The following is a 27,163-nucleotide window of genomic DNA, read 5'->3' on the forward strand; positions in this document are numbered from 1 at the left end:
TGGCTCAGCTGCAGGCCCCACACCCTTCCAACCCCAAAACACGAGCTGCGGGCACTTGGAGCACCACACTTTTATTGTCCCGGCACAAACGCCGCCCGTTTCTGACACACACGCAAACACGAGGCACCACCCTCGCTCACATCCCAGCCTGCTGCAGGCGGCTGCGCACAGCACACACCTGGGGTGAGCACATCTCCCTCCCCACCCCACCCCCCCATACAAATATACACATAAAAAGACAGCTATGTTACATTTAAAAACAGCCCTGTACCACGCAGGCAGGGCTGCGGCCAGCCAGCTTCAGCTGTGCCCAAGGGCTGCCATGGTCAGAACCCAGACAGGGCGGCCCCATGGGCCCCAGGTGCTTCCGCTGGCTGAGCCCAGAAGCATCCAGCTCTGCAGCATGCCACGGGCCTGGCATCATTCAAAACACACAGGCTGCGGGCACATGGACACGGCCGGGAAGTGTGGCTCCTGCCAGGGCCCAGCTGCAGCCCCACAACACAGTACGGGGCCCACAGGGAGGCTCAGCCCACTCAGTGGGGAAGGGAGGAGCCCCACGTGCAGGTCACAAGGAGCAGGGCCCACTGGGACCGTCAGTGGGCAAGCAAAGCCTTCAGAGTGCTGAGCGTGGGGCAGGACAGCCCCTCGCTGTCAGCTGAACTGCTCCAGGTAGTCCGAAAGCAGCAGCTCTGGGGGCAGGAAGACATGGTGCTTGTTGCTTACTTTCATATGGCGCTTCCCTTCAATGTCTGAACCTGGGGGATGAGAAGGAAGAGTTAACACAGGGCTGCGACCCACAACCCAGCCCCTCTCAGCAGCCCACTGGGTCTGTGTGGTTCTGTTTCATGCCCTGCAGAGAGGAGCTGCCACCTCCAGACCGCTTCACCAGCATCTACTCTGCTTCATATTATCAGGAATCTCGTGCTGTTTTGAGCAAGCAGCTAACTCCTCTGCAGAGACAGAGCCCAGAGCTTCCCTCCCCTGCTGTGGCAACGACATCTCCAGGTAAAACCATGACCAGACTCTGTGGGAGGAGGCAGTGAGTGGGGCTGAGCACAGTGAGCTGCTTTGGGCCACCCAAGCCCAGAAACAAGAGGGGAACTGTAAACACTGCTGTGAGGTAGAGCTGCTCTGGCCATGGTCCCAGCCCAGAGGCCACAGCCTGGTGCAGGGAAGCAGCAGAATATGGTTATCTGCAAGCTGCAGTGAGAGGTGGGGCCAGGGGAGGCAGGGAGGAAGAAGCTGGGCTGGAGAGGGGAGATAGCAACAAAAAGGAAAAACAAAAAACAAAAACAAACATCAGGTCTTACTGGCAGAGACAAGGTCCATGTATTGGCAGAGCGCGTGGAGAAGGAGTCGCTCAAAGCTGGGGGAGGAGTAAGGGGACTGGGTTAGAGCTGATGTGCTTCACACCAGCACTGCCCTTCCCTGAGCTGTGCCAGGGAGCCCAAGGATCAGAGCGGGAGCAGAAGGAGTCAGGAGCTCTGGGCTCAGCTCTCCCTCATATGCCAATGACATGGATACCTGTTGTCCATCAGGGCAGTGTAGACAGAGCGTGGAGTGACAGAAAAAAAGGTCAGCAGCTCCTCCTCCAGGCACTCCAGCATTCCCTGCAACAAACAGCAAAAGAATCACTGAGGAGAGGGCAAATCCTTTCACAGGAAGGCAGACTGCCATGCCCACACTGCCTGACCCCAGCTAGTTCCGTGCCCCACAGCCAGAGGGCTTTGCCTTTGAAGAGCTGCAGTCCCAGCCAGCAAATACTTGGCTATCCAAACCATTGTCCCCTGCTACATCCACACAGTCCAAAGCATGGCAAGAGTTGCAGGACAGCAGGGAGGCACGTGGCAGAAGGGAATGAGCCCTGCCAGCTCCACACTTTGTGTGCCAAATGCTGGCACTGTTCCTCACTCGTGGAGCGGCAACAGCCAGAAAAGCCTTGAACCTTGCATCTCCTCCTCTCCTGACAGTCAAGGTTCAGCTAGAGTGCAGCTCTCCAGAGCATTGTGACCCCAGAGACAAGCAGAAGAGTCTCAGCTGAGAGCAAATTGAGAAGAAGCCAAGAGGCAGGAGGAGCCGAAGCTGCTTTTAGAGACAGACCTCTAATTAGAGCAGGAAAAACAAACAGAGAAGGAAAATAGCACCACTGAGAAGGGAGCAGGGAGCCAGGCACCCTGGGCTTGGGCACAAGGCCACTGTGCTGCAGCACAGGTCTGCCTGCTCAATACATTGCGCAGTTTGACCCCTTTCAAAAGGAAATTGAGTTTTTCAAAGTATCCCTGCATAGACAAGCCTGGAGAAAGGCTGGAAGGAATGCTGCTCCAGCTGTCAAGCACGCTTGGTTTCCCCATCACTTACTGAGCTGAGTCAGGGAAGCAACCAGGTAAAAAAAAAAACAACCTGCAAGTCCCAGAAAACCTCAGCTAACCCAGGAAAACCTCTCTGCACAGGGAACAGAACATCCGCTGCCAGCAAGCCACCGCACCAGGGGTCACACGAGTGCAGCTGCATATTCTCAGGAGCTCAGCACCTGAACACATCCTAAGGCCCTGCTCCTACCCACCCCCATGACCCCAGCTCACCATAGGGATCCTGCTCCGCTTCAGGGTGGAGCGCAGGCGGCGGCTGATACGCTGGAAGCACTCCTTGGGTGTGTAGGCAGGGTGCTCTGGAGCCAGCGGAGAGAAGAGACTTGGATGAGGTGCCCAACATGCCCCCAGGACCCCAGCCAGCCACCACAGCTCATACAAACTCCCACTCAGGCTCATGATGGGGTTTTGTGGGGCCTCTAATCCCTTCAGGCGCTGTCAATGCCTGGCTCTGCCATGACTGGATGCTGCAGGAAGCACCTCAGGAAAAAGCACCCTTCCCAAAGGGCATGCAAGGGAGGGAACGGAGAGGCTCTCCCCCACTCAGCTTCCCCTCCCAGCACCTTTCCACTTCTCTTCGTTCTTCAAGGGCAGCTTCCTCTTGTGCTTCTTCCTGGCCTCCTCCTCCAGGTAAAGCAGGACACGCTCTTGCTCTTCTCCAGACCGATTCATGAAGTCATTCCAGATCTGACAACACAAGCACCAAGCCCCACTGCAGACATCACGGGGAGCTCCTTGGCACTCCCAAGCCTGTGCCTCGAGGAGATGAACGTTTGGCACTCAGAGCCAACAAGAAGGTGGCTTTCTGCAGGGAGTCCAAGTGCTGACACCTCCATCCATCCACACAATCCAGCCAGATAGACATCAGGCTTTCTAAGTCTGGATTGAGCAAGAGCAGAAGAGCTTCAGAGTGCACAGAGACCACACATATAGCCCTGCAGCCAGAACTCTGAACACTTAATGCAGGAGAGGTGCCAAGTTTCAGAAGACGAGGTCATGGAGCAGGTGCCACAACACCAGCTGGGCTGTATGGAGCAACCAAGATGTTTGGCAATGGGCCTGGTGTGAAGGAAGTGCTGCAGCTCACTCGAGATTACCCTGTACAGCTTGCCCAAAGCTATGCAAGGGACAGCAGCTGACCTCAAACCAGCCAAAGAACAGCACGTGCAGCCAAGCCAGGAACATGCATGGACTCCCAGGGGCATGCAGGCAGCCCTCTGTCTGGGGCAGCGTGGTATGAGCACCCCATGCACTGATAGGGAGCAAGACAGGCAGTCACATCCTACCTCCACATAGGTCTCATTGCTGCAGGCCTCAGTGAAGATGCTCGGGGTGGCAGAGTGGGCGAGCTCTGCCTCACTGCTGCCACATTCATCTCGCTCCAGGAGTGTCATCAAGTAGCGAGCTGGGGAGGAAAGCAACAGCAGAGCTCCTGAGACTGATGGCAGAGCCTGCACAGAAGCCCTCCCTGGAGGTAGGGCAAGGAGCTGGGGGAAGACTGCAGCCACCCAGGCCTTACTGTTCTCCAGCCTCTGCAGGCTCTTGCGGCCCTTGGCTTTAGGGATGAGGTCAGAGTTGCGGATGGCCTTGTTGATGTAGTACTGCTTCCGCTTGGAGGGTGAAAAGCGTTTGGATGGGGAGCTCTCCAGCGGTGGCAGACAGTCCTCAATCCTCCTGCAGGGATGTGACAGAAGGGCTGAGCCCCTGGGACCCCTGGGGCTCACAGCAGCAGCACGGGGGACACAGTGACAGCAAGGTCGTGCAAAAGAGCTACCCTCCAGCAACAGCAGCGTTGCTGCAATAAAGCAGCAACCTTATGCTCCACCGAGATGCTCAGAGGTGTGTGGTTTGCGTTAGCAACGATGACGCAGTCAGGGTGTTATTCAGACACACACGCAGTTTAAAGAGCGCCCACGATCAGCTGATTTAACGCGAAGGTTCAAGCGATCAGCAGGAAGCTCCCAGGGCACCTCCCGCAATGGGTTTGCTCTCAGAATTCACCGAAACCCAGCCGAGCACGGGAAGCTTCGCTGCCTTTCGGCTCGCTCTTTGCCCGCTCGCTAAAGCTTCTCCACCGTCAGCATCCCCTCCGGTTTGGGGGGAGGAGGGGATTTCCTTCAGCACAGCGGAAGGAGCGGAAACAAACAAACAAACAACAGCAAAACAACCAGCAGCGGTCCAGGCACAGCCAGGCAGCACCGCACCGCTGCGGGGGGAGCACAGCCGAGCACCGGACCGGCGGGGATCGCACGGGGCCGGGGCACAAACCATCCCCTCCCCAGCCCGACTCCGAGGGGCGGCGGTCCGCCCGCAGCCGCTGACAGCGCCTTTCCGGGGATGCCTCGGCCCAGCTGCCCCCGCACCGCCCCCCGCCGCACTCACGGGAAAGGCTCCTGGGAGCCGCGCTCCGCCGCTCCACCGGGCAGCACCACCATCGCCCCGGCCTTAAAGGGACCGCGGAACCGGACCCTCCCGGACCGACAGGAAGTGACGTCACGCAGGGGGCGGCCCCCGTGCGCGCTCGCCGCAAGGCGGCGCTGTAACAGCGCCCCTAAAGCGCCGCGCGAAGCCGCGCCGCGATATTTGCATGCGGCGGCCTCCGTGCGCCAATAGGAGCGCGGGGCGGAGCGAAGCGGCAGGGGAAAGCCAATGAGAATGCGAGGCGGGGCGGAATGAGGCGGGGCGGGGGTGGTGGGCCAGTGGCAGTGCGAGGCGGGGCGCTGCCGGGTCCCTCTGCCCGCCCGCCCGGAGAGCAGCCGACGTGCGGGCACCGAGTGCAGCCCCGGCCCCGCTGCAGCCCGAGCCCCGGGCGGCCGCGGCTGCTATGTGGCTTCGCGGCGCACGGCCTCCACCGGGTAAGACGGCGCGTACCGGGGCCGGTTACCGTGGGCTGGGGCTCTTCTCCTCGCGGCCGCTCGGTGGGCGGCAGTGGGATGCCCCGCGTTCGGCACCCGGGGATGTGGACGCGCGTTTCCCGTGGAGCGTTACCGGTGGACCGCGGCGCCCTCCCCTCCCTTTCTCCCCCCTCCCTTCCTCTCCCCGCCGCTCCGTGGTCGGGTAACGGCCGCAGTGCCGCGCGGCGCCTGCTCGGACCGGGACTTCCCCTCCGTACGGCTCCAGCCCCGCCGCCGGCCGTCCCCTCCAGCGGTCGGTTACCGGACACCGCTGATGGCGTTGGGGTCGGCGGGGACCGCCGTACTGTGGCTGTAGGAGCCTACGCGGCGCCCACGGACTGCGGCCTCTCCCGGACGGGGCTGCAGGATGACGGCCCCGCGCTCGGTAGGGCAAGAACCAGCGGAGCGGCCCCGGCCCTCTTCGCCCTATTCTGCTCTCCCCGTTCCCGGTCTCTCTGTCCCTTCGCCGCCTCTCGTTCCCGACCGCTGCCACGTGCCCCGGGCCGAGCACCCCCTTGCCGTGTCCCCGTGGGCTCCCCGTGCCCATCCCCACGCGTGGCTGCACCGCCGGGCTCTGTCCCCCATCTCCGGGCACTCCCTGCGGTGGCTGCAAGACGGACATGGGAGTGTCCGGCCCCACGCGAGGGTGAGCACCTGCCCGTGGGGCTGCTGGCACGGAGCAGGGCTGGACGCAGGGGCTTGGGCTCACCGTGCTCCTGGTGCTGACCCCCACTGAAGGTCTGTGGGTTCCAGGAGCCCGCACAGTTATGCACCCCCCTTTGCCATCAATGTGGTTGCCTCATTCATTGGCCCCAAATGTTTCCAGTGGGAGCAGTGGGGAATTGGAGGCCTGAGCAGCCAGGACCTCTGTGCCCTCGGAGCTGCGTAGGCATTCCCCAGCATGAGCCATTGCAGGGAAGTGGGTGCGATCTGATTGCCAACCCTTGTGGGCTCGAGGCGATTTCCCCTTTCCCAAATGAACCCGCAGCAATGCAGACAGATCAGGGGAGGGGGCTCCCGGCTGACTGAGCCCCCACACCGTGGGGTGGTGCCTGCTCAGACGCCTCCGTGTTTCTGGAAGGGGATTAGCTGCGGGACGAGTGACAAGTGACCTTGCGAGTGGCTTTCCTGGGGAAGAGCTGTCCTGCTCTGCAGCACAGTGTCCCTGGGGTCCCACAGGACCCCTACAGGACCCTGCGTTTTGGGACCATGCTTGGGGCACTGGCTGTGGGTGCTGCTCACACGTGGTACCTGCAACGGTGGGGAGCAGTGTTTGCCCCCAGGATGGGGGCATTGCATCCTATGTGTCCTCAGTGTCCCTGAGTGTCCTGCTCAGTCCCAGCAGCGAGGAACAGGCAGCGATGATCCCTGTGTGGCCCCAGCAGGGTCTGTTATCTGTGCTGCTGCTATCCGAGCTGCCTGGAGGCCCGGCTGGGCTATCGGGATGCAGGCCCCTTCCCCCTGCAGCAGCAGGGCCCGGCCTCCCTATCTCATTAGCTCGAGATTAATGAGGCTCCTGGGCTGTCTTTAACTCCTTCCTGCTCGCCGTCTCCTGACCCTCTTCTTCGCTTCTCCCCATGCAGGTTTGCGCCCACGCCTGGCCGAGGCTCAGCTGCCCGAGGACTAGGGACACTGTGCAGCCAAGGGGGGGCCACAAGCTGGACGCAGCCCCTGGAAGTGCCTGGCAGTGAGGACGGAGCCATGCGCCTGGCAGCCGCCTGCTGAGCCCACCAAACTCCTGGCGACGGCCGAGTGTCCCCGAGCCCACATCCCCAGCAGGAGCCCTGCAGCAAAACAAAACGTGGGGTGGGCTGGGGGGCTGCATCGTCCCCTCCTGACCCACCTCGTGTCCCTCACGGCTTTGCGGAGCAACCCAGTGCCTCTGCCACCCTCCTGGGGGCCCGGCAGCCCCATCACAGGGCTGCCCGCCCCACAACCCTCGCCTTGGCCTCCCGCCCTGCTGGAGCACGGCACCCTGCCGGGCGCTGCCCCCCGCGCCCCCAGGGCATTGCCCCCCACCCCGCCGGGGCCCTGCCGCCCGCCGGCAGAGCCATGAAGCTGCAGGCAGTGATGGAGAACCTGCAGCGGCAGCAGCGTGCCCGGCTGCAGCAGGCACTGGAAGCACGGCAGCAGGAGCAGCAGCAGCAGCGCTCCACACCTCCCCCTGCGCAGCCCCCACCAACCTCAGGACAGACCCCTGCCCGGGGACGAGGCCCTGATCTGGCCACAGCTCCCTTGGAGGAAGGCACGGAGCCTGAGAGCGCGCACATCCAGCGGGCACAGATGGCCGCCCTGGCCGCCATGCGGGCCGCAGCCGCAGGCCTCAGCCATTCGTCCAGCCCAGGGCTGTCGGAGGAGAGCCAGGAGGAGGAGGAGCGGGGTGAAGAAGAGGAGGAGGAGGAGGATGGTGGTGGCTACCAGCAGGAGATGGCCTCCGAGGAGGAAGAGGACCTGTGAGTACATGGCAGCGTGAGGGAGCTCGGGGAGGAGCAGTGGGGCTTAGGCCTGCAGGCGGGACGCAGCACCAGGGCTTCCCCTGGAGGGCATATGTGGTGCCTCAACCAGTCCAGGGCTGCTGCCCTTCAGACAAGCACTGGAATCAGCTGTTCTCACACTTCCCAGACCCTCGTGGAGCTGTCTGCCCCATGCCAGTGGTTTCTGGTGCTGGGTGGGCACGAGGCAAAATTCAGCTCTGCCTGAGAGCTGTGTGGGGTTGTGATGCGGGATCACAGCCTGGCTCTGAATGATGCGGGGCTGTTGGTGCTGCTTCTGCCTGGCCTGCAGCTCCCTGGGCAGGTCACAGGCTCCCAAAATGAGGGGCAGCCCACAGGGATGGCTGAAGCCTGGCAGACCTCATCCAGGTGCTGCTGAGGGTCTGGGAAAGGCTTCTGGAAGTAGGGAGGACGTGTGGAAACGTCTTCCCACCTCCTGCCTGTGGGTCTGGCACTGCAGGAGCGTTGTTGTGCAGATGGGCCAGCTTAAGGGTGTTAATCACACATCTCCCCCCTTTCCCTTCTCTAGGAAGGGCAAATGGGATGAAGAAGACTTTGAAGAAGACCTGGGCGAGGAGGAGGAGGAGGAGGAGGAGGAAGAAGAAGAAGAGGAAGAAGAGGAGGAGGAGGAAGAAGAGGAAGACTACGAGGAGGAGGAAGAGATGGGCGAGGAGGGGCTGGGCTCAGCGGAGGCGGTGCGGACGGGCACAGGGTCCCTGCTGCTCCGTAAGCCCCCGGCACCGCAGCACTGCCGGGGGGAGGCACAGAGGCTGCCGGGTGCACAGGAGCGGCTCCCAGCCGGACTGGGCCCCCAGGGCCATGCACAGCTCCCACAGCCCACGCCCGACCACGGCGACTGGACCTACGAGGAGCAGTTCAAGCAGGTAAGAGCCGAGGGGACGTGGGGCTCGCTCCTTGGGTAGAGCTGGGTTTGTTGCTGCTAAGAAACCGCCGCGCTCCTCCGGGGTTTGAGTTGGTTGCGGGGAGAATTGCTGGAAACAGAGGGGGGGGGGAGAAAACGTCGCCCCGGATTTGCAGATGTGAAGTAGCTCTCGGGTTTGCTCTTCTCCGTGCTCCCGGGGCTGTTTTGGTGGGCTCTGTGCCAGCAGAGGCTGCAGCCCCCCCACCCCCCAAGCTCCAGACTCCCCTCCACGTGCCCGGCCATGGGCTGCACAAACCCGAGCTCGGGGCTAATAGAAGGAAACGAGTGTGAAGCGGGGCTCCCCGGGGGCTGCCCCGGCCCTTTGATGTGTGTGTTTAAGTACATCTGAGTTTAGGGCTGGGGGAGGGGGTGAGAGCAAACAGCAGCAGATGGGACCCAGATGGAGAGTGTGGTGTTTTGGGAGGGGTGTGGTGGCTGCTGCCCCTTCCTCAGCTCAGGGAGAGGGACTGGGGAAGGAAAAGGGCTGCCCAGGGCTGGAGGCTGTTGCACAATGCGTGCCATACAGCCGTGCTTGGAGGATTTCACTGCGTGCTGTGGCAGGGAGGGGGAACACCCTGGGCCACGCTCTCCTCCTGGTTGAACAGTGTTGTGGGGTTTGGGGGCTGCCCTGGTGGCTCTGGTTGCAGGACAGGAGCTGTGTGGGTCCTGCAGTGCCTGTGCTCAGCTCCCAAAGCCGCGGTGCTGGGAGCCCCTGGTGGAGCAGGGCCACCTTTTGGCACAGCACGTGGCTGAGCTCCCTGTGCTGCTGGGGCACCGAGGGGCAGCACCCATGCCCTGGAGCCCCTTCCCCCCTGTGCTTCACAGCAGCCCTGGTGCCTTCGGTGCTCCTCCGTAACCCTAAGGTCCGTCCGTGTGGGTTTTTATGAACACACTGAACTTTTCCTGTGCTGTCTCGAGCGCGTACATATCCTCACCTCCTGGCGCTGCATCGTCTTTCTTCTTGTGGTTTCTCTCTTTCATGCTTCCTGTAATTAGAGAGTGGGGGACGTAATCTTTTTATCTGTGAAAAAGCTTTTAGATACCACGGCTGTGATCTTCCTGTTTGTCACTGTATGAGCGTATCCCGACCCCGCACCGTCTCCCCGGGAGCTCCCACTACTCAGCAGCACAACGTGGGGCTCAGTGCCCCCAATCCCACCCCGGATGGATATTAGGGGCCGCACATCCCTCCCTCCAAGCACTATGGGGACAGCATCTCGGTTATGCTGGAAGCACCCAGCATGGGGGGTGGGGGGGGGTGGGGGGGGAAGGTGCTGTGGGTGGAGGCAAGGAAGCAAAGCTCCCGCTCGGGGAGAGGCTTCCCCCGGCACGTCAGCTTGGATCCCGGCCTCTGGATTGCAGCCAGGGGCTCCTCCTGGCCGCCCTCCAGCACGTGCCTCCCAGCTCGCCCCGGCCCAGCTGACGGGCTGGGAAGGAGCAGCAGGAATGTAAACACAGCACGGGCAGGATGCGCCCGGCTCCCTGGGGTGGGGGGCGTGGGGGCTGCTCTCGATCTGCCCCGTGCCCTGAGCCAGGAGAAAGGTGCGGAGGGGGAAAGGGCTGCAGCCCAGGGATTGAGGGGAGAGGGATTCTGCTGCTTGGGGCGGTCCCTGGGTGTTGGGGGGTTCTTTTCTTCCCCTGGGGGTTCGCTCGCCCGCTGCTCGGGGCTGTGAGCGCTGTCGTGCAGTGATGGCCTCGCTGTGCTGGGGACGTGCAGCTCAAGGAAGGTGCTATTTCTGGGTTCCTCTTTTTTATTTTGCAGCTGAGCTCCTTGCAGGCCAGCTCTGCTGGGACGCAGCCCCAGCAGCCCCACCCCCCCCCCACACGCACACCCTCCCTTTACAGCTGTGCTGTGGCTCTGCACTCCCCTCTTGCCAGGGCACTTTATGGACTCATTGGGGGCAGATTCCTGCAAACCGTCCCTCTGGAAGCTGCTGTGTAATGGGGTGAAGGGGAAGCACGGGGTCGGGAAGCCAATGCGTGGCACCTCCCCATCCCTGGGGACGGCTGCTGCGAGGCAGAGGTCAGCTCCCGCTGACCCAGGCACTGCCCGTGCGGCAGCAGAACAAAGGAGCCTGCAGGGCTGGGGGCTGCTGGGGGCTCCTTGGTGGGGAGTGGGCTGTGGCTGGGGGGCACGGGCTGGGGGCTCAGCTTGTTGCTGGTGCTGGGGTAGTGCTGAAATCCTTAGCTCCTGCTGGGTGTAAACTCATCGCTGCGCTTGTGCCGGTCTGGGTCAGGGCTGCGTCTTTGCCTGCAGAGGGAAATCCCCTTGGCAGCATGATGACACTGAGACCCACAGCAATCGGTGCCTGGGGCAGGGCATGGCTGGAGGCAATCCGAATGCTTCTGGGAACCCCCATGCCTGGGACCCATGGGGGTTTTTGGGCCCTTTACTGAGCTCAGGGACCCCAGCTGGCTCTGCGCATCCCATCCCAGAACCAGAGAGCGACGTGGCCCTCACTCTCTGTTTCTCCTCCCTCCCTCTTCCTTCCTTCCTATTAAAGGCCTTCAGTGGGGCTGACCCCTTGCTCCTGTGGGGCAGGAAGAGGTTTGTGTCGGTCGCCTTTCATCTCTCCCCAAGTGACATGCTGAGACCGGAGCTGGCGTCGGCCGGGCAGTGCCACCACATCTGAGCTCCCAGCCTGGAGCTTTCAGCCAAACGTGGGCAGCTGGGTTAGGGGTGTCCTGAACCCCTGGGGGTCTGTCCCCGTGCCCCGGTGACACCGCCGGTGCTGGCCGTGGTGATGCTGGGCTGTGCTTGGGGGAAATCTCTGAGCACAACCCACAGCAAAGTGCTGCGTAATGCTGCCCGGGGAGCACAGAGCTGCCTGCAGGAAGAACCTCAGCGAAGGGCCCCACTGTGCTGTGCAGAGAACCCCTCTCCTGACCTTTCTGTTTCGGGTGAGGATATGACTGCACCCCACTAATACCAGGAGCCTGAAATGGGGGTGTGCTCGCAGCCCACGCCATCGGAGTTTCCTGTCCCTGCCCCTTTTGGAGTTTCCTGTGCTGAATGTGAAAGCCAGCTGCTGACTGCGTGCTGTGGGCAGGAGCACGGCTCTGATTCAGCAGCAAGCCAGGTGTGTGCACCCCATCACCCCGTAGGAGACACAGGGCTGCCCTACCATGGGGCTGTGTGCGTGTGCCCAGATTTTGGAGCTGGTGGCAGGGATGGGGCCGAGAGGAGCTGATCTCAGGGTCGCTTCTTTGCCCCTCTGTGCCTGCCATCACAGCTGGTCTGTTGGTGCCACGACATGGGGCTCAGTGCTGCAGGCAGGTGCTGGAGCCCCGCTGTTCTGTTCCTGTTTGAAAGAAGCAAAGAGAGAGGGAGGAGGAGGTTGGCTTGTGGTGAGCTGCCGGTGCTTTTAGGGGAGATGGGAGGTTTCCAGATTGGGATGCCTCGAACTCACAGGTAGCACAAAAAAAACCTCAGTCCTTATCTGCTGCCGAGCAGAGCCTGCCTGAGATACGGCGTTTCAAAGTGCAGCAATAAAAAAACCAAACTGAAAGCAACTCAGTAACCCCAGCGTGGGGTTTGTGCTGCGACTGACCCTGTCCTGCTGCCCGGCTCTGCGGGCAGGGCTGAACGCAGAGGGCTTTTTCTTGGAGACATGGTTTAATTGAGGGGTAATTGCAGGCAGCCCGTGGATCTGGGTGCTGGTGCTGCCCAGGAATCGTGGCAGCTCCTTGGTGGGATTCACCCTGCAGCCTTGCACAGCGGTCACTCTGTCCATCACTCTGTCCGTTGCTCCATCCGCCCGCATGGCGCTGGGGCCGCAGCCCCCGGGGCAGGTGCCCTCAATGGTTTCATGCTGTTCACATGACTCAGGCAGCAATTAAAACTGAAAAGGGGGAAATGCAAGAGGGGCCGAGGAGGCAGAGGAAATGGTGATTTCTCGCTCAAAGGCGCCCTTTGAATGCAGCCGGTGCTGCTCGCCCTCGTGCAGGGGCTCCAACGCCACTTTTGTTCCGGAGCGGCCCCCGCTGATGGCTCTAAAGGGGGGGGGTGGGAGGGGGGTGTGGATGGCAAAGAACCCACAACTGGATTTCCATCATCTACGCAGAACGGCAAACTGCCAAAGCTGCTCCTGATGGGAGCTGGGGGCCTTCCCCGTGAGTCAGAATTGCGAGCAGCGCAGCCCTTGCCTGCTGGGGGTCACCGTGGGGGGAGGCTGGGGCAGATCCTTCCCCCCCCCCCCCCTCTTGGAGGGGATATGCCTCTCTTAACAACGATGGGAGAGTCCATTTACTTTCTTTTATAATATCGATTGAAGCTTTATTGCGTTAGCGAGCTGAGCGGATGAGCTGCCCCCGGGGAGGCAGAGGGGCCTCTTCCTCGGGGGGTCCCCCCACCGTGCCCTCCCACACATACCCTGTGCTGGGGGGGTCAGGCAGATAGCGTGGGGCCCCATCCCCAGGCACTCCTGCACCCGGAGAACAGCGATTGCAGCGCCTGGTGGGCAGATAACGGGGCTGAGGAGGAAATGAGGGGGGGGGGGGGGGGGATACAGCAGCAGAGGGGGGGGCAGGAGAGGCACTGGGAATGTGTGGGGCGGGAGTTGAGTTGCGTGCGGATGAGTTGCTTTCAAAGACACCGGGTTTGCTCCTTGTTAGGGTTTTGTTTGCCTTAAAGAGCAAAGCTGCGAAGTCACTGAGTGTCAAGGTGGGGGGAGCGGGAGCCCCCTGCCCCTCTTTGCCCCCCATCCTGCTCCTTGCCACCCACTGAAGGGTGTTCCTGGTGAGGGATCCAGCGTGGTAATCAGCTCAGGATGCTCTGGGAGCCTTCCCGCAGCCGTAATCTCCCAATCCCAGCCGGGGGTCAGGGACTTCTCCTCGGCTTAGCCACAAAGTGCCTCCTGGCAGCCCTGGCGCGGGCATCTCAGCTGCCGGGTCACTGCCCTGGAGGTGCCACCTTCGACCGGGGCACGCTGCTCCCTGGAACACACTGGGATGCCTGTGGTGCCAGAGAGACCCTACATCAAAACCTGGGATGGGAGGAGAGGATGGAGCAGGGACAGCCCCGCTGCTGATAGTCACCCTTTGCGTCCAGGCTCGCGGGGGGGATCCCAAACTGCCACCTGCACCCCAGCATTGCCCACCAGCATCCCCCCCACCCCCCTCCTTCGGAGCTCCAGTGCTGATTCACAATACTGCAGAGGAGGCAGCAGCCCCACGGCTCCGGCACAGCTGAACCAACAGGAATAAGGGCTTATTTAAAAAAAAAAAAAAATAGTTGCAGAGAATAGAGCACAAGCCCTTTGTCAGCAAAGCAAACAGCCACGCCGGGAGCGGAGCAGTTGGGCAAGGGAGCAGCGTTGCTCCATCGCTCTATTTCTGACCGAAACCGCAGCAGAAACGCCGGGCTGCTGGGGGCGGCCGGACGTGCTGCAATCGTGGGGCGGGGGTTGTTGGGTGGGGGGCGGCCGCTCCCCGTGTGCTCGGCTCTGATAAGGCACCTGCCCGCGTGGCTGCCGTGCCGGGAGCCGTGGGCGCAGCCCCTGACCCCCTCCGTGACCCCTCAGTTTAAGTCCCTTAATCTCTCCACGCCTGGGTCTCTTGTCTGTAAAGTGGAGCTGATGATAATCCTGCCTTTGTCGTGGCTGCTCCTGGGCAGGGACTCTGCTCTCCAGGGTCGGGGGGGCTGCTCCGTTAGATGCTGTAGGGAGGGGGACGGGAGCTGGGAAGGGCTCCCCGTGCAGGAACCAGCCGAGGGCTCGGCCTCCTGCCTCGGTTCCCATCAGAGCATCCCAACCAACAGCGGTGCAGCGTCGGTCGTGGAAACGTTTGGGCAGCGCCGCGTGCTGGGGAGCGGTGAGGTTTTGCTGTGAGCTTCAGCAGATCGACAGCGGCACTTTGTGGGGCTGACACCCACGGCTGAACGCTGCCAGGGCCATCCACAGCCACCGGGCCCCCCCGTGAAGGCCTGGGGGGGGGGGTACAGCCGGACCGGGAGCGGACCCCCACGCACGGGGACAGCCCCGCGATGCAGCACCCACCGGGACGGTGGCACGAGGCCTCGCATTTCAGGAACAGATTTGCAATTACACAAATCCCCAGCCCTACCGGGGCTGAGAGTGGAAACCCTGGGTGACTCATCTGCTTTGGCTTACAATGATCTCCTTTCTAAGACGATCATTTACATATGGTGGAATTTAAACCCCGGCTTGCCTACAACGGCTAATTCAGCCGTGCTCCTGCCCTTTCTCGCCTCTGCCCGTGCAGGTGCTGGAGCTGCACGCCCTGCCCATGCACCGTGCCCATGCACCCAGCCTGGATGCCCTTCCCAGCCAGCAGTGCCCCCCAGAGGGTCCCAGCTTTGAGGTGGGTTTCCCCTCTGAGCCACGCACGCCTGGTGCCGGGGGTGTTGCTGACTTGGCCACGCTTTCTCAATCCTTACTGACTGCACTGAATTAATATTTGCACAGGGTCAGGTGTGATAGAGAGCATGTGTCAAGGGCATGCACAAACACATACGTGGCGAAGGGCTGCGGGAGCCGCTGGTGGGAGCTGACTTCCAAATGACCTTTTCCTGGGCGGCAGCTTTTGGCTGGAAAGAGGGGAACTGCCCCAAAGCAGCGTGCTGCCGGGGCTGCCCCCTGCCATGGGGTGGCTGTGGCAGCCTGGTTGCTCTGGCATGGGGAGGAGAAGTGCAGCCCGTGCTGTGCTGTGCTGTTTGCATTCCAGCCCTGAACCCTCTGCGCTTTTATTGGAGCCGGAGCGCCGCGAGCTGCCACCAGTCCAAAATAGTCGTTTTAAAATGCAATTGCAGCAGAATTCACTTCCTCCTTTGCAAAAAAAAAAAAAAAAAGAGAGAGAGAAAGAAAGGGGAAAAAGAGCAACCACCCAACTGCCGTCGGTGCTGGAGCTGAGTCTGGTGAAACTGCAGTGGCAGCACCGAGCCCAGTGGTCCCTGCGTGGCACAGCGCGGTGCTGCAGGCGTGGGGTGGCTCAGAGCCTTGGGAAGGGCCATGCAGCACAGGCACGGACCTGGGTGTGCTTTTCCTTCTGCTCTCTCTCCCCTCCCTGCTGCTTAAGCCGACAGAACCGGCTGAGCCGTTCCCGTCACGGGTGGGTGCTGGGCGCCTTTCCGCCAGCCCTGGTGACTTCGTGGTGCTTGGCATTGGGGGGGGGGGGGTTGCAGGATCCGGCCCCGCTACATGTGGGGCGGGTGGCTGACACGGGGCGGACAATGGGGGGTCAGGGAGGTTAAACGGCGACTAATTCGCTCTTTCAGTGTCTCCCTCTGCGGCGTGGTGACACCCGCATTGTCGGCGCTGACACCGCCCCGCGTCCTCCAGCTGGGGGTGATGGGATGTGTCCCCATGCAGTGCCCCGTGGCAGGGACAGCGGTGGGGGAGCAGCACAGGAAGGGGCTGGGACCCTCACCCCAGCAAGCTGACGATCACAAGATGCCAAACTTCTGATTTGGGACAGTGTGATGGGCTCCTGCTCATCCCTGTCCCGTGGTCCAGGTCCCAGGGGGTTGGCTTTGGTGTGCCACTGCAGGAGGGCTTCAGCACGTGGCCATAGCCGGGCTTGAGGCAGATGCAGCCATAGCAGCACTCAGGGATTTCACTGCCGGTGGCATCACGAGAGGTTTGCAGCCCTTCTGAGAAACCAGGAGCGGGATTACCTTGGTGATGACACTGCCAAGGGTGTCCCCGGGGTCTGCCACCCTCTGGGTCCTGCAGCCCAAGGGAACGACAGGATAGGCACCTGTGGTGGGGCCCCGTCCCCCCTGCTCCAGGAGGTGGCTGCGCTGTGGATGGGACAATGCTGGGAACCAGAGGGAACAATAGAGCCAACGGGAAGCACGACACCGACGACCCTGTAAACCTCTCCCGACAAACGTACCCAGGCTCCCCCTCCGGAAAGGGGCCTCTCTGGGCTGCCCCAGGGATGGGGAGTGCCCGTGCCCCCCCCACCCCCCCCGCGCCCCAAGCACTGAGCTCAGGCAGCAGGAATCTGGCCGGGCCGGTCAGCAGGCTCCTGCAGCACGGTGAAGCTGCCCCAGCCCTGCGCAGACCCCCACCTGCTCCAGCACAGGCTCCATTGGACCCCACTTTTGAGGTGGGGTGCATCCCAAGGGGCTGCTGGGAAGTCAGGAGCACTTGCATAGGGCAGGGACGCAGACAGCCCCGTAGTGGGAGATGACCCCATCCCTAAGCTGAGCACTTTTATCTGCCCTCAGGATCGGGGATGTTCACCCTTCCTTCTGCTCGAGGGATGGGTGGAAAGGGAGCTGGCCACCTACATCACGCGGTCAGCCGATATGAACCTGATACCCCGGCACAGCTGCTGGGCGGGAAGCAGCCCCCTCCGCAGTCCCCCCAGCAGCTGAACACCCTCAGGGCTGGGAGGGTCACACTGCTGTCCCCCCCCCAGGGTGTGCCCATACCATCCCTGTGGACCCTGAGACCTGCAAACTGCACTGTGGGCACCGGGTGCCCCGAAGCATCGGCGCAGCTTTACAGGAAACCATGTTGGAGCAGCGTCATCCGAAACGCTTTATTTCAGGGCTCGTCACCAGAACTTCACTCTGGTTTTTACTAATTACTTTCTTTTTCTAAAGAATTCCCCCTCCCCCCCTCCAACCAGCTCTGTGCTCTGAAACCAGGCACCGGTGTGAGCAGCACAGGGCCAGTGCTTTGCAGTGGGTGAAGGTGGCACCAGGGGAGGACGCTGGGGGACACCAAGGGGTGGGCAGGGGTCCTCCCATGCGGCCCAGCCCTCCGTGCAACACCTCCTGGCAGCTGGGCTACCCCATGCTTCGCCCCTCCGCTGTCAGCAGCAAAGATGCTGCAGCCCTGGGGGGGCTGGGGAGGGGGAGGAGAAGGGCAGAGCAAAGCCCCTCGGTCACTGCAGCCTTGCTGAAACACATGGCAGCATGCTCATCTCTGCTGCTGCTGCATGGAGCGAGCTGGTGGCCGCTGGGTTTCCCTCTGCTCCCAGAAAGCTCCTGCATCATGCTTTGTTTCTGTGGGTGGCTGTTTGTTTCCTTTTTTTTTTTCCCTTAAACACAGCAGTCCCAACTGTTTTATTCCCCGACCCATGGCTGGTGGGGATTTCAAGGCACCTGGGGAGAATAGGGGGGGGTCCCCCCACCAGCATGCAGCTTGCACTTCACAACGGGCTGGGAAGGGAAAAGAGGAAAGTGGAGAGTGTGGAACCTTCCCAGTGGTGGGAAAAAAAGCCATGGAAACGATTCCCCAGGGCCTGGAAACCCAGAACCACCTTTGCAGTTCGGGTCGCAGCACTGTGGCAGAGCGAGCCCGGTGAGATCAGCGCTGGTCCCGCAGGGGCCGTGCTGCAGGAGCCTCATTACCAGCAGCCTCGTTAACAGCCGCCTCCCAGCTTTAATTGCCATGGGTGCTGGCAGGGAGGCCTCCCAACGCATTTGTTATCTTGGCAGAGCCCAACGCTTCCCGTGCCGCCGCCGCTCTCCAGCATTCCTGGCATTTGAGAGGCCGCTTTCCGCGAGCTCTTGGAAAGCCAGCGGGTTGGGATTTTCATGTAATCTGGTTTGAAGGGCTGATCTGTCCATCCACACCACGCCAGGATCCCACGAGCTGCAGCTCCTCCTGCCCAGGGAGCAGCCACACGGCCACGGTGACGGTGGCACCGGGCACCGCTCGTGGGCTGGAGGGTGTGTGCACCCTCATCCCCATACCCCGGTGTCCCGGGGTTGGCTCCTCTCTACGAGGATATCGTGGGGGCAGCTGTGTGACAGATGAAGCCGTTTCCACCTCCCTCGTTCCGAGATGTAAATCTATGGACTCAGCACGGCCGTGTTTCCTGTTGCGCCGTGCCGGCTTGGCACACACGGCACCTGCTGCTCTCGGTCCGTCCGGCGCACGGTTTCACACACGACACTGAAATGAGAATCAGTTTCAGTTCCTCCTGTTCTATTTTAGCTCCGATCGCTGTGCGCCGAGAGGAGGGGATGGGTGTGTGTGGTCAGAGGTGGCCGGGGCAAAACGAGATGCTGTCAATGCAAGGAAATCCTGCGAGGGGCCAAGGAATGCTCGGGCTAGATGATCTTGGAGCTCTTCTCCAGCCTTAATAGCTCAGTGATTCTCTGGCTCTGCATCCCGCACCGCGGTGCCCCACATCACTGTGCTGGCAGCACTGTGGCTCAGTGCATCACAGCCAGGGCTGCTCACAGACGGTGCCGAGCATCCCGTGTGGCTTCAGCACGGCGTTTGGGTGAGCTCAGGCCGGCAGCAGCCGCCCCAAAGCAGCGGGACTTTGGCACGGGATCGCCAGCGCTCAGCCCCGTCAGCACTTTCCCCGCCGGGAGCTGCGGATCAAAGGTGCATGTAACGATCGGCGCACGCGGCCGTGCAGCCCTCTAATCCCCCGCAGCTGAGCAGATGCACGTTTTCCTCAGCTGACGGTTAATTTTCTTTCATCCTCTTAAATGTCCAGCGTTTCCTTTGGGATTGAACCCCAGCCCCGGGGGGCACCCGGCCGGGGTGACGCTTGGGGTGTGTGGGGGGTTCCCATGGGATCCCAGCCACCACCGCCCTGCTGGGCTTCCGGGGCTGTTCCTGGCGGTGCTCACCTCTTCCCAAACCCAAAGTTGGATTTGGTACGTCCCATTGCAGCCCAGCAGCCTGAGGAGAGACCCCAGGAAACTTTATTTAAGAGCTGCCCTTATAAAATCTGAATGAGCCGATGCTTTGATAAATGGCTAATCAATGCTTAGAGCTCTGCAGGTTAATAGGCTGCGTGTGACCCTCGTGCCGGGCGCTGCTCTGAGACAGCCGTGCTGGGTTTGGTGCTGAATGCTGCTCCATGGGCACCACGCACCCAGTGTGGCCCCTTCCTAGCACTTTTGTTCCTCTGCATTTCCTTTTTTCCTCCCCCGCTCCGGCAGAGCCGAACGCCAGGGCGATGTTTTCCCAGCCTCCCCCTCTCCCTCCCTGGATTTGTGTTTAATCAGCTGGCTCTGCTGAGAAAGCCTCGGCTGCCTCCATCCCACCTCCTCCACTCCTTTGTCTGAGATGCAGAGGGTGAGTGCTGGCATGGGGCTCCAGGCTCTGCAGCCCCACGGGCTCAGGGTCCCTGCAGTGCTGGGGCACAGATGTGGCACAGAATCAGCTGCTGGCAGCACCGCTCCCAAACCTCACACAGCTTCAACCTCCCATCCTTTCCCCAAGAAAAGAGAAACGAGGGGCAATGCCGTGCCCTGAGCTCATTCCCAGCACCCCCAGATCCAGACCCCGGCTCAGCTCTTGTCCCTGCTAGCAGGGCACAGATGGCACCGGCTCACCCCGTGCGTGGATCCACGAGCTCGAGGTGCCCAGCGGCAGCACCGGGGAAGCCCTTCCTCCTCCCTCCCTCTGCGTGCGGCTTTCTGAGCGCTCGAGGAAACGGGGCAGGCTGGCTTGGCTCAGGCCCAGCATCCTTCAGCTGATCGGGAGCAGCGTCAGCCCAACAGCCGCCACCGGGTGCTGCCTTAGGGCTCCTGGGGGCTGCGAAGGGGTCAGCGGTAACGACGGCTCCTGACCTCTCCCCGGCTGTTTGCTCAGGGGCTGGCCGAGCTTTTTGCAAAGGTTTCCAGGGGAACTGCAGGTTTATGGCTTTCCTGTAGCGCCCTTCCCTGTTATCGGCTCAGCCCCATTGATCCCTTTGATCGGCGCCGGAGGAGGAGGAATTCAACCCCACGGGGACCCTCCCGGGGTGGGGAATCGAGGAGGGGGAGGGGGGATTTTTGGGGGGGGGTCATCCTTCTCCCTGCTCGGTGCCGCCAGGTCCGGGCATGCCAGTGGGATGGAGGCCGTATCGGTTACCCGGTTAGCGCGGCGGTGTGCGGCCTCACGGTGCATGCCTGCAGCGTGACACACTCGTATTTATAGCCCCCTCCCCACCGCACGCAGTTGTTCAGAATTGTCCTTGAGAAGAGCAGGCTGGAAGGGGAGGTGGGGGGGAGAAGGGAGGCTGGAGGTGCAGCATCCACCCCCACCCGTCCACTGTGTGTCCCCCCCCCCCAGTTCCTCCCCCTTGGCAGAGGGCTGCAGTGCAGCGTGCGTGCAGAGGGCGTGATTTGCTCGGCAGTTCTGCTGCCATAAATCAGGGCAGGAATGTGTCGGGCTGTCAAACAAAGGGTGGGGTCCCAAGACAAAAGCTGGCCCCAGCAGGAACGGGCGCTCGAGGAGCGTCTGTGCATAGATCTTCCTGTCCTGCCTTATGAAAACAGTTCCCAGTTGTGGATGCTGAGCTCAGGTGGGGAGCACCGCATCGGCCCCGTGGGTCTCAGGTCTGCTCCAGGAGCTGTTCCCGGGAGCTGCCAGCGTGTGGGGGGACAGCTACTCCCAGCACCCCCCCCCCCATGGCAGATTTGCTGCTTGTTGAAACAGGAGCAAGCTCTGGAGATCATCAGGTGCTTGAGCCAGGAGTGCATGGAGCTGCTCCAGGTTCCTCATCCTGGTGTAACCCCATCCCACGGGTCCTCAGTGACATCATTTGTGAGGCCGGACCCCTTGGCGCTCCCTGAGTGCACTGAAGCCGTTGCACACGAGCTCACACCGTGGCACGAGAGCGTGCACCCCACATGCAGCTCAGTGCAGCCCTGCGCGGGCTCCCTCGGGCACTGCAGGTGCGGAGGAGGGATCACACCGAAGCACTGCTTTACTCCGTGCCAAGAGCGTGCTGGATTGCTAAAAATAACACGGGATTCACGTTCTGCTGGGAGGATCCCAGGGCTGATTGCAGCGTTTGCAGCATCGCAGCCGCTCGGCCTCCGGGCCAGGCTGGGGGCAGCACCGTGGTTTCGGGGCCGGGACCTCAGCACGATGGCAAACGCCTGCTCTCGCTCTCGTCTCGGCTGTGGCATGGCCTCCTCCTTGGCCTTCTTCCATCATTTTGCTCCTGGCTCCCACCACGTGGAGTTTTCTGGGAATCCTTGCACCCACTGTGGGGCCGTCCTCCTGTCTCATGCCTCAGCACAAGGCATGGCATCGAAGGCAGCACTGCTCCCAGTGGGGTTGGGGCCACGCTGCTGTGCCCCCAGAGCAGAGCGTACCTGCCCTGAGCCGCAGGGACTTTGGGACCCATCAGCTCCGTGCAATGGAGGGGCACCCACAGGTGGGGCTGCTTCATGCAAAGCCTTCACCCTGCAAAGATCTGGTTGAGCCCTGTGGGAGCTGCCCCAGCCCTTGGGTGGGCTTTGGGTCAGTGCACCACTGGGAGCCAGGTCAAGGCACTGGGTGCCCACTCTCAGTGCTGCTGGGCGCAGCCCCCCCGGCTCTGCTGCACACTGTGACCACAGACCCCATCTGCTGCTTTTGGGATCAGAGGGGGTCCCCGGGGCAGGGTCTGGGGGGACATGGGGCTGCCTGGAGGGATGTGAGCAGTGTTCTCTTGTTGCACAGCTGTATGAGTTGGATGGTGACCCCCGGAGGAAGGAGTTCCTGGACGACCTCTTCAGCTTCATGCAGAAGCGAGGTGAGCCCCCCCCCCCCCCTTCCCACACCCACCCCGCTCTGGCCGTGGGTTTTATTTTCTCTCATGTCATTGTAACCCAAGGTTAATGCTCTGGCCAGACTGGTAGTTAATTTTTAACCTCGTTGCAAACCGAGGTCAAACCTGCTCTGCTGGAATCCACGCCATGAGCTCGGAGCAGCAATTCCTGCCCCGGTGCTGTCCCCACTGGGCTGATTTCATCGGGTCCATCCCCTTTAGGGTGGCTTTGCCCTCCACCTCCCCCCATGCTGCCCCATCCCCAGGTGATGGCGGGTCCAGAGCAGCCACAATCCAAACCCCAGCTCTGCTCTTAGGGCCAGCGGGGGCACCCACATCACTAGCAGCGTCTGGAAAATGTTGACCTGAGGTATTCAAAAGGAGAATGGCAAATATCTGTGTTTAGGCGTGTACACACGCACAGCCCCGTGCTGCAGGGTAGGTCTGGGTGCAGCTGTGACTCCTGCTTCATCCCGCTGCAGTTTTTGACCTGGTGTAAAGCTGCCTCCCGCTCGGTGTCCTGTGCAGAGCTCTGCCCCAGGGTGGTTTGGGGGCAGTGGGTGGGCACTGGTGCAGCTCAGCCCTGCTCCAGCACAGCGTGCTGCTCCCATCGTGGTGGGATGCTGCTGGGGGGGTGTCCCAGGGGTGGGGTGGAGGGGCCCTGGTGCTGCCCATGGAGTGGAGCAAGGAGCACAGTGCAGTGCTGCGTGTGAGCAGCCACGTCAGCTGCTGCCACCTCCCGGCACTGTGCCGGGGAGAGCCACTGCAAGGACCCACAGTGCAGTGCAGGGACTGCTCGGCACTGCTGGAGCTGGGGTCTGGCACTGGAGCTTCCATCCTTCTGTCTAAAGAGGTGATTAGGGAAACACGTGTGTGTGTGTGTGTGTGTGTGTGTGTGTGTGTGTGTGTGGACTGCAGCAGCCCTCAGGCACCCCCCCAGCTTCAGCTCTGCCCCACAGGGCGCTCCATCACCCCCTTGCAGCCCAGGTCTGGATGATTTCTGCTGACTCCCCTTGGCTCCAGCTGTGTTCCCTTCTTGCTGGGACTTGGGGGCCCCCGCTTGTGTGTGACCCTCACCCCCTGGCTGCTGTTATAAATATCCGCTGTTGCCGGGTGCAGCTGCCTCCACCAGCAAACCACGGCCGGCCCCTTTCGAGTTTCTTTTTCCTCCATGTGTGGACTGGTGCTGAGCAAGATGAAGGCGGGGTGCTTGGAGGGGAAATAGGGTGTTAGGGGGAGGGAGAGGCAGCAGCAGGACCTCCCTTTGCCTCTGCTCCGTCCTGCACACCCCCAGCCCGCTCTGTCCCCTCCCCAGGAACCCCCGTGAACCGGATCCCCATCATGGCCAAGCAGGTGCTGGACCTCTACATGCTCTACATGCTGGTGACGGAGAAGGGCGGCCTGGTGGAGGTCATCAACAAGAAGCTGTGGCGAGAGATCACCAAGGGGCTCAACCTTCCCACCTCCATCACCAGCGCGGCCTTCACGCTCCGCACCCAGTGAGCACCGAGGGGGGGGGGAATGAGGGGGAGCATGGGGGGACGGGGCCGTGCTGTGCCTCACCGTTCTGTCCCGCAGGTACATGAAGTACCTGTACCCCTACGAATGTGAGAAGCGGGGCCTGAGCAACCCCAACGAGCTGCAGGCGGCCATCGACAGCAACCGGCGGGAGGGCCGCCGGCAGGGCTTCGGCAGCTCGCTCTTCACCTACTCGCCTGGTGGCACCCATGGGCTCCTCTCCTCGCCCAAGCTGCCAGTGCCAGCCCTGGGGTTGGCCTCGGCCACCAACGGCGGTGCCATCGCTCCTGTCCAGAAGATCAAGAAAGGTAACGGCTGCTGTGGGCTGAGCGCGCTGGGGGTGTCACTCCGTCCCCTCCCTGAGCCTTTCGCAGCGAGTTGGGTTCCCCTGGTGGGTGGCACGGGGGTCTGGGGCTTATGGAGACCACTACATTGAGTCACAGAGTGGTTGGGTTGGAAGGGACTGTGACGGTCACCCAGCTCCGAGCCCCACATGTGGGTGCTGGATGCAGTAGGCTTTCTGAGCTGCAGACACGTGCCACCAGCTCGCGTCCAGCTTTTCATCCACCAACACCCCCAGGTCCTCTCTGCAGGACTGCTCTGTGTCTTGTTTACCCCCCAGCTGTGTTGGTTTGGGGCTGCCATCACCTCCTCAACAAGGCAGGGCACTGGGCAGCAGCTCCTGGTGGCGGGGTCTGGGGCTGTGGAGCTGACCCTCTCTCTGCCCCACAGAGGAGGACGCACCCATCCCCATCTCCATGCCCAGTCGGCTGCCGGTGTCACTGGCCGGACACCCAGTGGTGGCAGCCCAGGCTGCGGCCGTGCAGGTGGCAGCAGCAGCCCAGGCTGTGGCACTGGAGCAGCTGCGGGAGAAGCTGGAGTCAGGGGAGCCCCCGGAGAAGAAGATGGCACTGGTGACGGATGAGCAGCAGCGGCTGATGCAGCGTGCTCTGCAGCAGAACCTCCTGGCCATGACAGCCCAGCTGCCCATGAGCATCCGCATCAACAGCCAGGGCACGCGCTCACCAGGTGGGTGCCACCGTGCGGGAACCGGGGTGGGATGGGGGGCACGGGGGACATCGGAGGGGTCCGTCACCTCCGCTCTCCCTCGCAGAGAACCGCCAGGACACGTCCGGCGGCGCTGCCAACAACGGCACCAACAGCATCAGCATGTCGGTTGAGATCAACGGTATCGTCTACACAGGTAGGGCACGGCGCGGTGCTTGTGCCTCCTTTTCACCTGCACACAGGTGCCAGGTGCCCCCTGCCCAGCGCTGCTCTCCCCCCCCTCCCAGGTGTGCTCTTCGCCCAGACGCCCGGCCCTTCCTCCTCCTCCTCCTCCTCCTCCTCCTCCACCTACAGCAAAGGCAACGGCAGCGCCGGCGGCAGCCGCGGCGGCGGCAATGGCACCAGTGGTGGTGGGACAGGGGGCAGCGGGGGCAGTGTCCCCCCCACCGCTCCTCCCGCCGTGCCTGTGCCCCCCCCCAGCTCTACCTCCAACAACGCTTCGCCTTAACGCCCCACACCACCTCCCCTCGCCAAAACCAACCGAGGTGCCGGGGGCTGCAGGTGGGCCGGGGCGGTGCTGGGAGGTGGGGGGGCGAGGGGTGGGGGTGGGGGTGGCTCAGCTTTCCTTCAGGGCTCCCCCCCCCCCCGACCTGTTTACCTCACACACATCACACTTTGCACTGTACATTTATTATTATTATTATTATTTTTGAACTCGTGTTACCTCCGGACAGACGTACAGACGCCTGCCAACGCGGGCTTTAATGAAACCTCCTGGCACTCGTTAAAGGAAAAAAGAAAAAAAAAAAAAGAAAGAAAAAGGAAAAAAAAAAAAGATAAAAGTTGGAAATCGGGAGATATTTTATTCATTAGATCCTTTTTCTTCCCCCTCTATTTTGAGAACTACACTTACTATATGGGATTTTCAGAGGTTGTTGTTTGATTGTTTCGTTGTAAATAGCTTCTATTTTATTCTCTAAGAAGAAAAGAAAAAAAAATCAAAAACTTTTAACATGCAAATGATATATATGGACGTTGTCAGGGAAGCAGGAGCTGGGGAACCTGTCACCTCCTTTTTCTTTTCCTCCTGGCTGTACCCCGAGGCTCTGGGAAGCACTGTGAGCTCGGGGCTGCAGTGGCACTGGGGGACTGCAGTGGGGTCAGCGCGTGCTGCAGTCCTCAGTGCAGAAAGATGCTCAGAAATCAGTGCTCAGGGACGGGATGGGCGCAGTGGGGGGGGTCCCGCAGTGCCCCCCAGGGACAAGCAGTGCTCAGGGGTGCTGTGGCCACTGACACGTGGCCCCGCATCGCTGTGTTCCCCAACGCTCTCCTGAATTCTCCCTAAATTATCAGGTGGCTTTTTTTCTCTGTTTTTTGCTTTTTTTTTTTTCCCCTGTAAGGTGATACTACTGTGCAGATCCAGTTTGGGCACATTTTCCCCCCTCCCCATCACCCAGGGCGAGGTGACACCCGATCTGCTGTTCACGCTTCCAGCAGCAAACTGGTTCTGTTGGTGCTGGGATGGGACGGGGCGTTTTGTTTGCGTGGTGCCTGGAGAGCTGCTGGAGGAGTCAGGAAAATTGGGTGGTGGCAGCACGGCCGCAGCTCCAGGGACAAAATCTGTTCCCTGCTGCTCCCCGTGCCCCGGGCATCGCTTCTGCCACAGCAGCACCCACGCAGCTCCAGGAGGAGCCCCAGCATCCCTCCCAGTCCGGAGGCACCGCGTGTGCTCCCCCAGACACTGCTTTAAAGCAGCCAAAACCTCAGAGGTGGTGTCCTCCCCCCGGAGGAAGGCTGCACGGTGCTGTCCGGCTGGGATCTGCTCTCGATGCACTTCTGGGTGACGGCTCAGGTCGTGTTCACGTGCGATGGATGCTCCTCCGGATCGGGTCTGTGCTGTTTGCAGATGGTGGCCGTGCACGGTGCTGTTTGAGCTCGTGCGCATCGCTGCTGCTGACGCTGCTCACGTGGGTTTTTTGGGTTTTTTTGCACGATGCCATTCCCGGGGCGGTCCCCAACACCACCCGTGTACGGTGCTGCTCAGGACACTGCCGTTCCGCACACAGCGCTGCAGGGGTTTCCTTTGCTCATCGCTCTGCTTTACCCGCACGGGTCGCAGCGTTCCCTCTCCTTTGGTCCCTTTCCAGCAGCCCCCTCCTCCCCCTTCTCTTCCTTCCCCTCCCCCCCCCCAAGCACATCTGCGTGAGACACAATCGCGACCCGATGCGGTATCTCAATTCCTCAGGTTCTGATGGGAGCACAGGGTCCCCCCCCAGCCCTGCATGGACCCCACCCCCCTCCCCGGCAGCACGGGTGTCCCCCCCCCACCCCCCACTTCAGCCTTGGGATGGGGACGTGGCAAACTCAGGGGATTGGGGGTTTTCCAGCCCCTTTTTGCTGGCGGGGAGGGAGCATCCCTCCACCTCCAGAGCTGGAAGTGCCCTTTGGCTGCGCGGCACCCGGCAGAGCTGCACCCTGTGGGTCCCCCCCCCC

The 27,163-nt window shown here is 61.8% G+C and overlaps 2 protein-coding genes across 2 annotated transcripts in view; one reads left to right on the plus strand and one right to left on the minus strand.

The window, feature by feature from the left end:
• Window positions 1–112: 112 nt before the first annotated feature.
• Window positions 113–27,163, minus strand: part of R3HDM4 (R3H domain containing 4) — a 64,204-nt gene continuing 37,153 nt past the window's right edge. Inside the window, exons 2-9 of the mRNA XM_065745949.1 lie at window positions 4,755–4,816; window positions 3,892–4,046; window positions 3,659–3,777; window positions 2,936–3,059; window positions 2,586–2,671; window positions 1,528–1,613; window positions 1,314–1,369; window positions 113–758 (exon numbers count right to left, since the gene is read on the minus strand). Of these exons, the coding sequence (XP_065602021.1) occupies window positions 655–758; window positions 1,314–1,369; window positions 1,528–1,613; window positions 2,586–2,671; window positions 2,936–3,059; window positions 3,659–3,777; window positions 3,892–4,046; window positions 4,755–4,807 (783 nt within the window). The 5' untranslated portion in view covers window positions 4,808–4,816 and the 3' untranslated portion in view covers window positions 113–654. The remainder of the gene's footprint in view (window positions 759–1,313; window positions 1,370–1,527; window positions 1,614–2,585; window positions 2,672–2,935; window positions 3,060–3,658; window positions 3,778–3,891; window positions 4,047–4,754; window positions 4,817–27,163) is intronic.
• On the plus strand, window positions 5,136–25,675 carry ARID3A (AT-rich interaction domain 3A). The gene is made up of 9 exons (XM_065745907.1): window positions 5,136–5,227; window positions 6,850–7,719; window positions 8,288–8,642; window positions 22,057–22,129; window positions 23,460–23,643; window positions 23,723–23,970; window positions 24,395–24,691; window positions 24,777–24,866; window positions 24,958–25,675. The coding sequence occupies exons 2-9, from the start codon at window positions 7,319–7,321 to the stop codon at window positions 25,176–25,178; spliced, it is 1,869 nt and encodes a 622-aa protein (XP_065601979.1). The 5' UTR covers window positions 5,136–5,227; window positions 6,850–7,318; the 3' UTR covers window positions 25,179–25,675.

The sequence above is a fragment of the Cyrtonyx montezumae genome, unplaced genomic scaffold (genome assembly GCF_038088225.1).
Source record: "Cyrtonyx montezumae isolate F1298 unplaced genomic scaffold, pur_monq_1.0 scaffold_39, whole genome shotgun sequence".
Taxonomy (NCBI): Eukaryota; Metazoa; Chordata; class Aves; order Galliformes; family Odontophoridae; genus Cyrtonyx; species Cyrtonyx montezumae.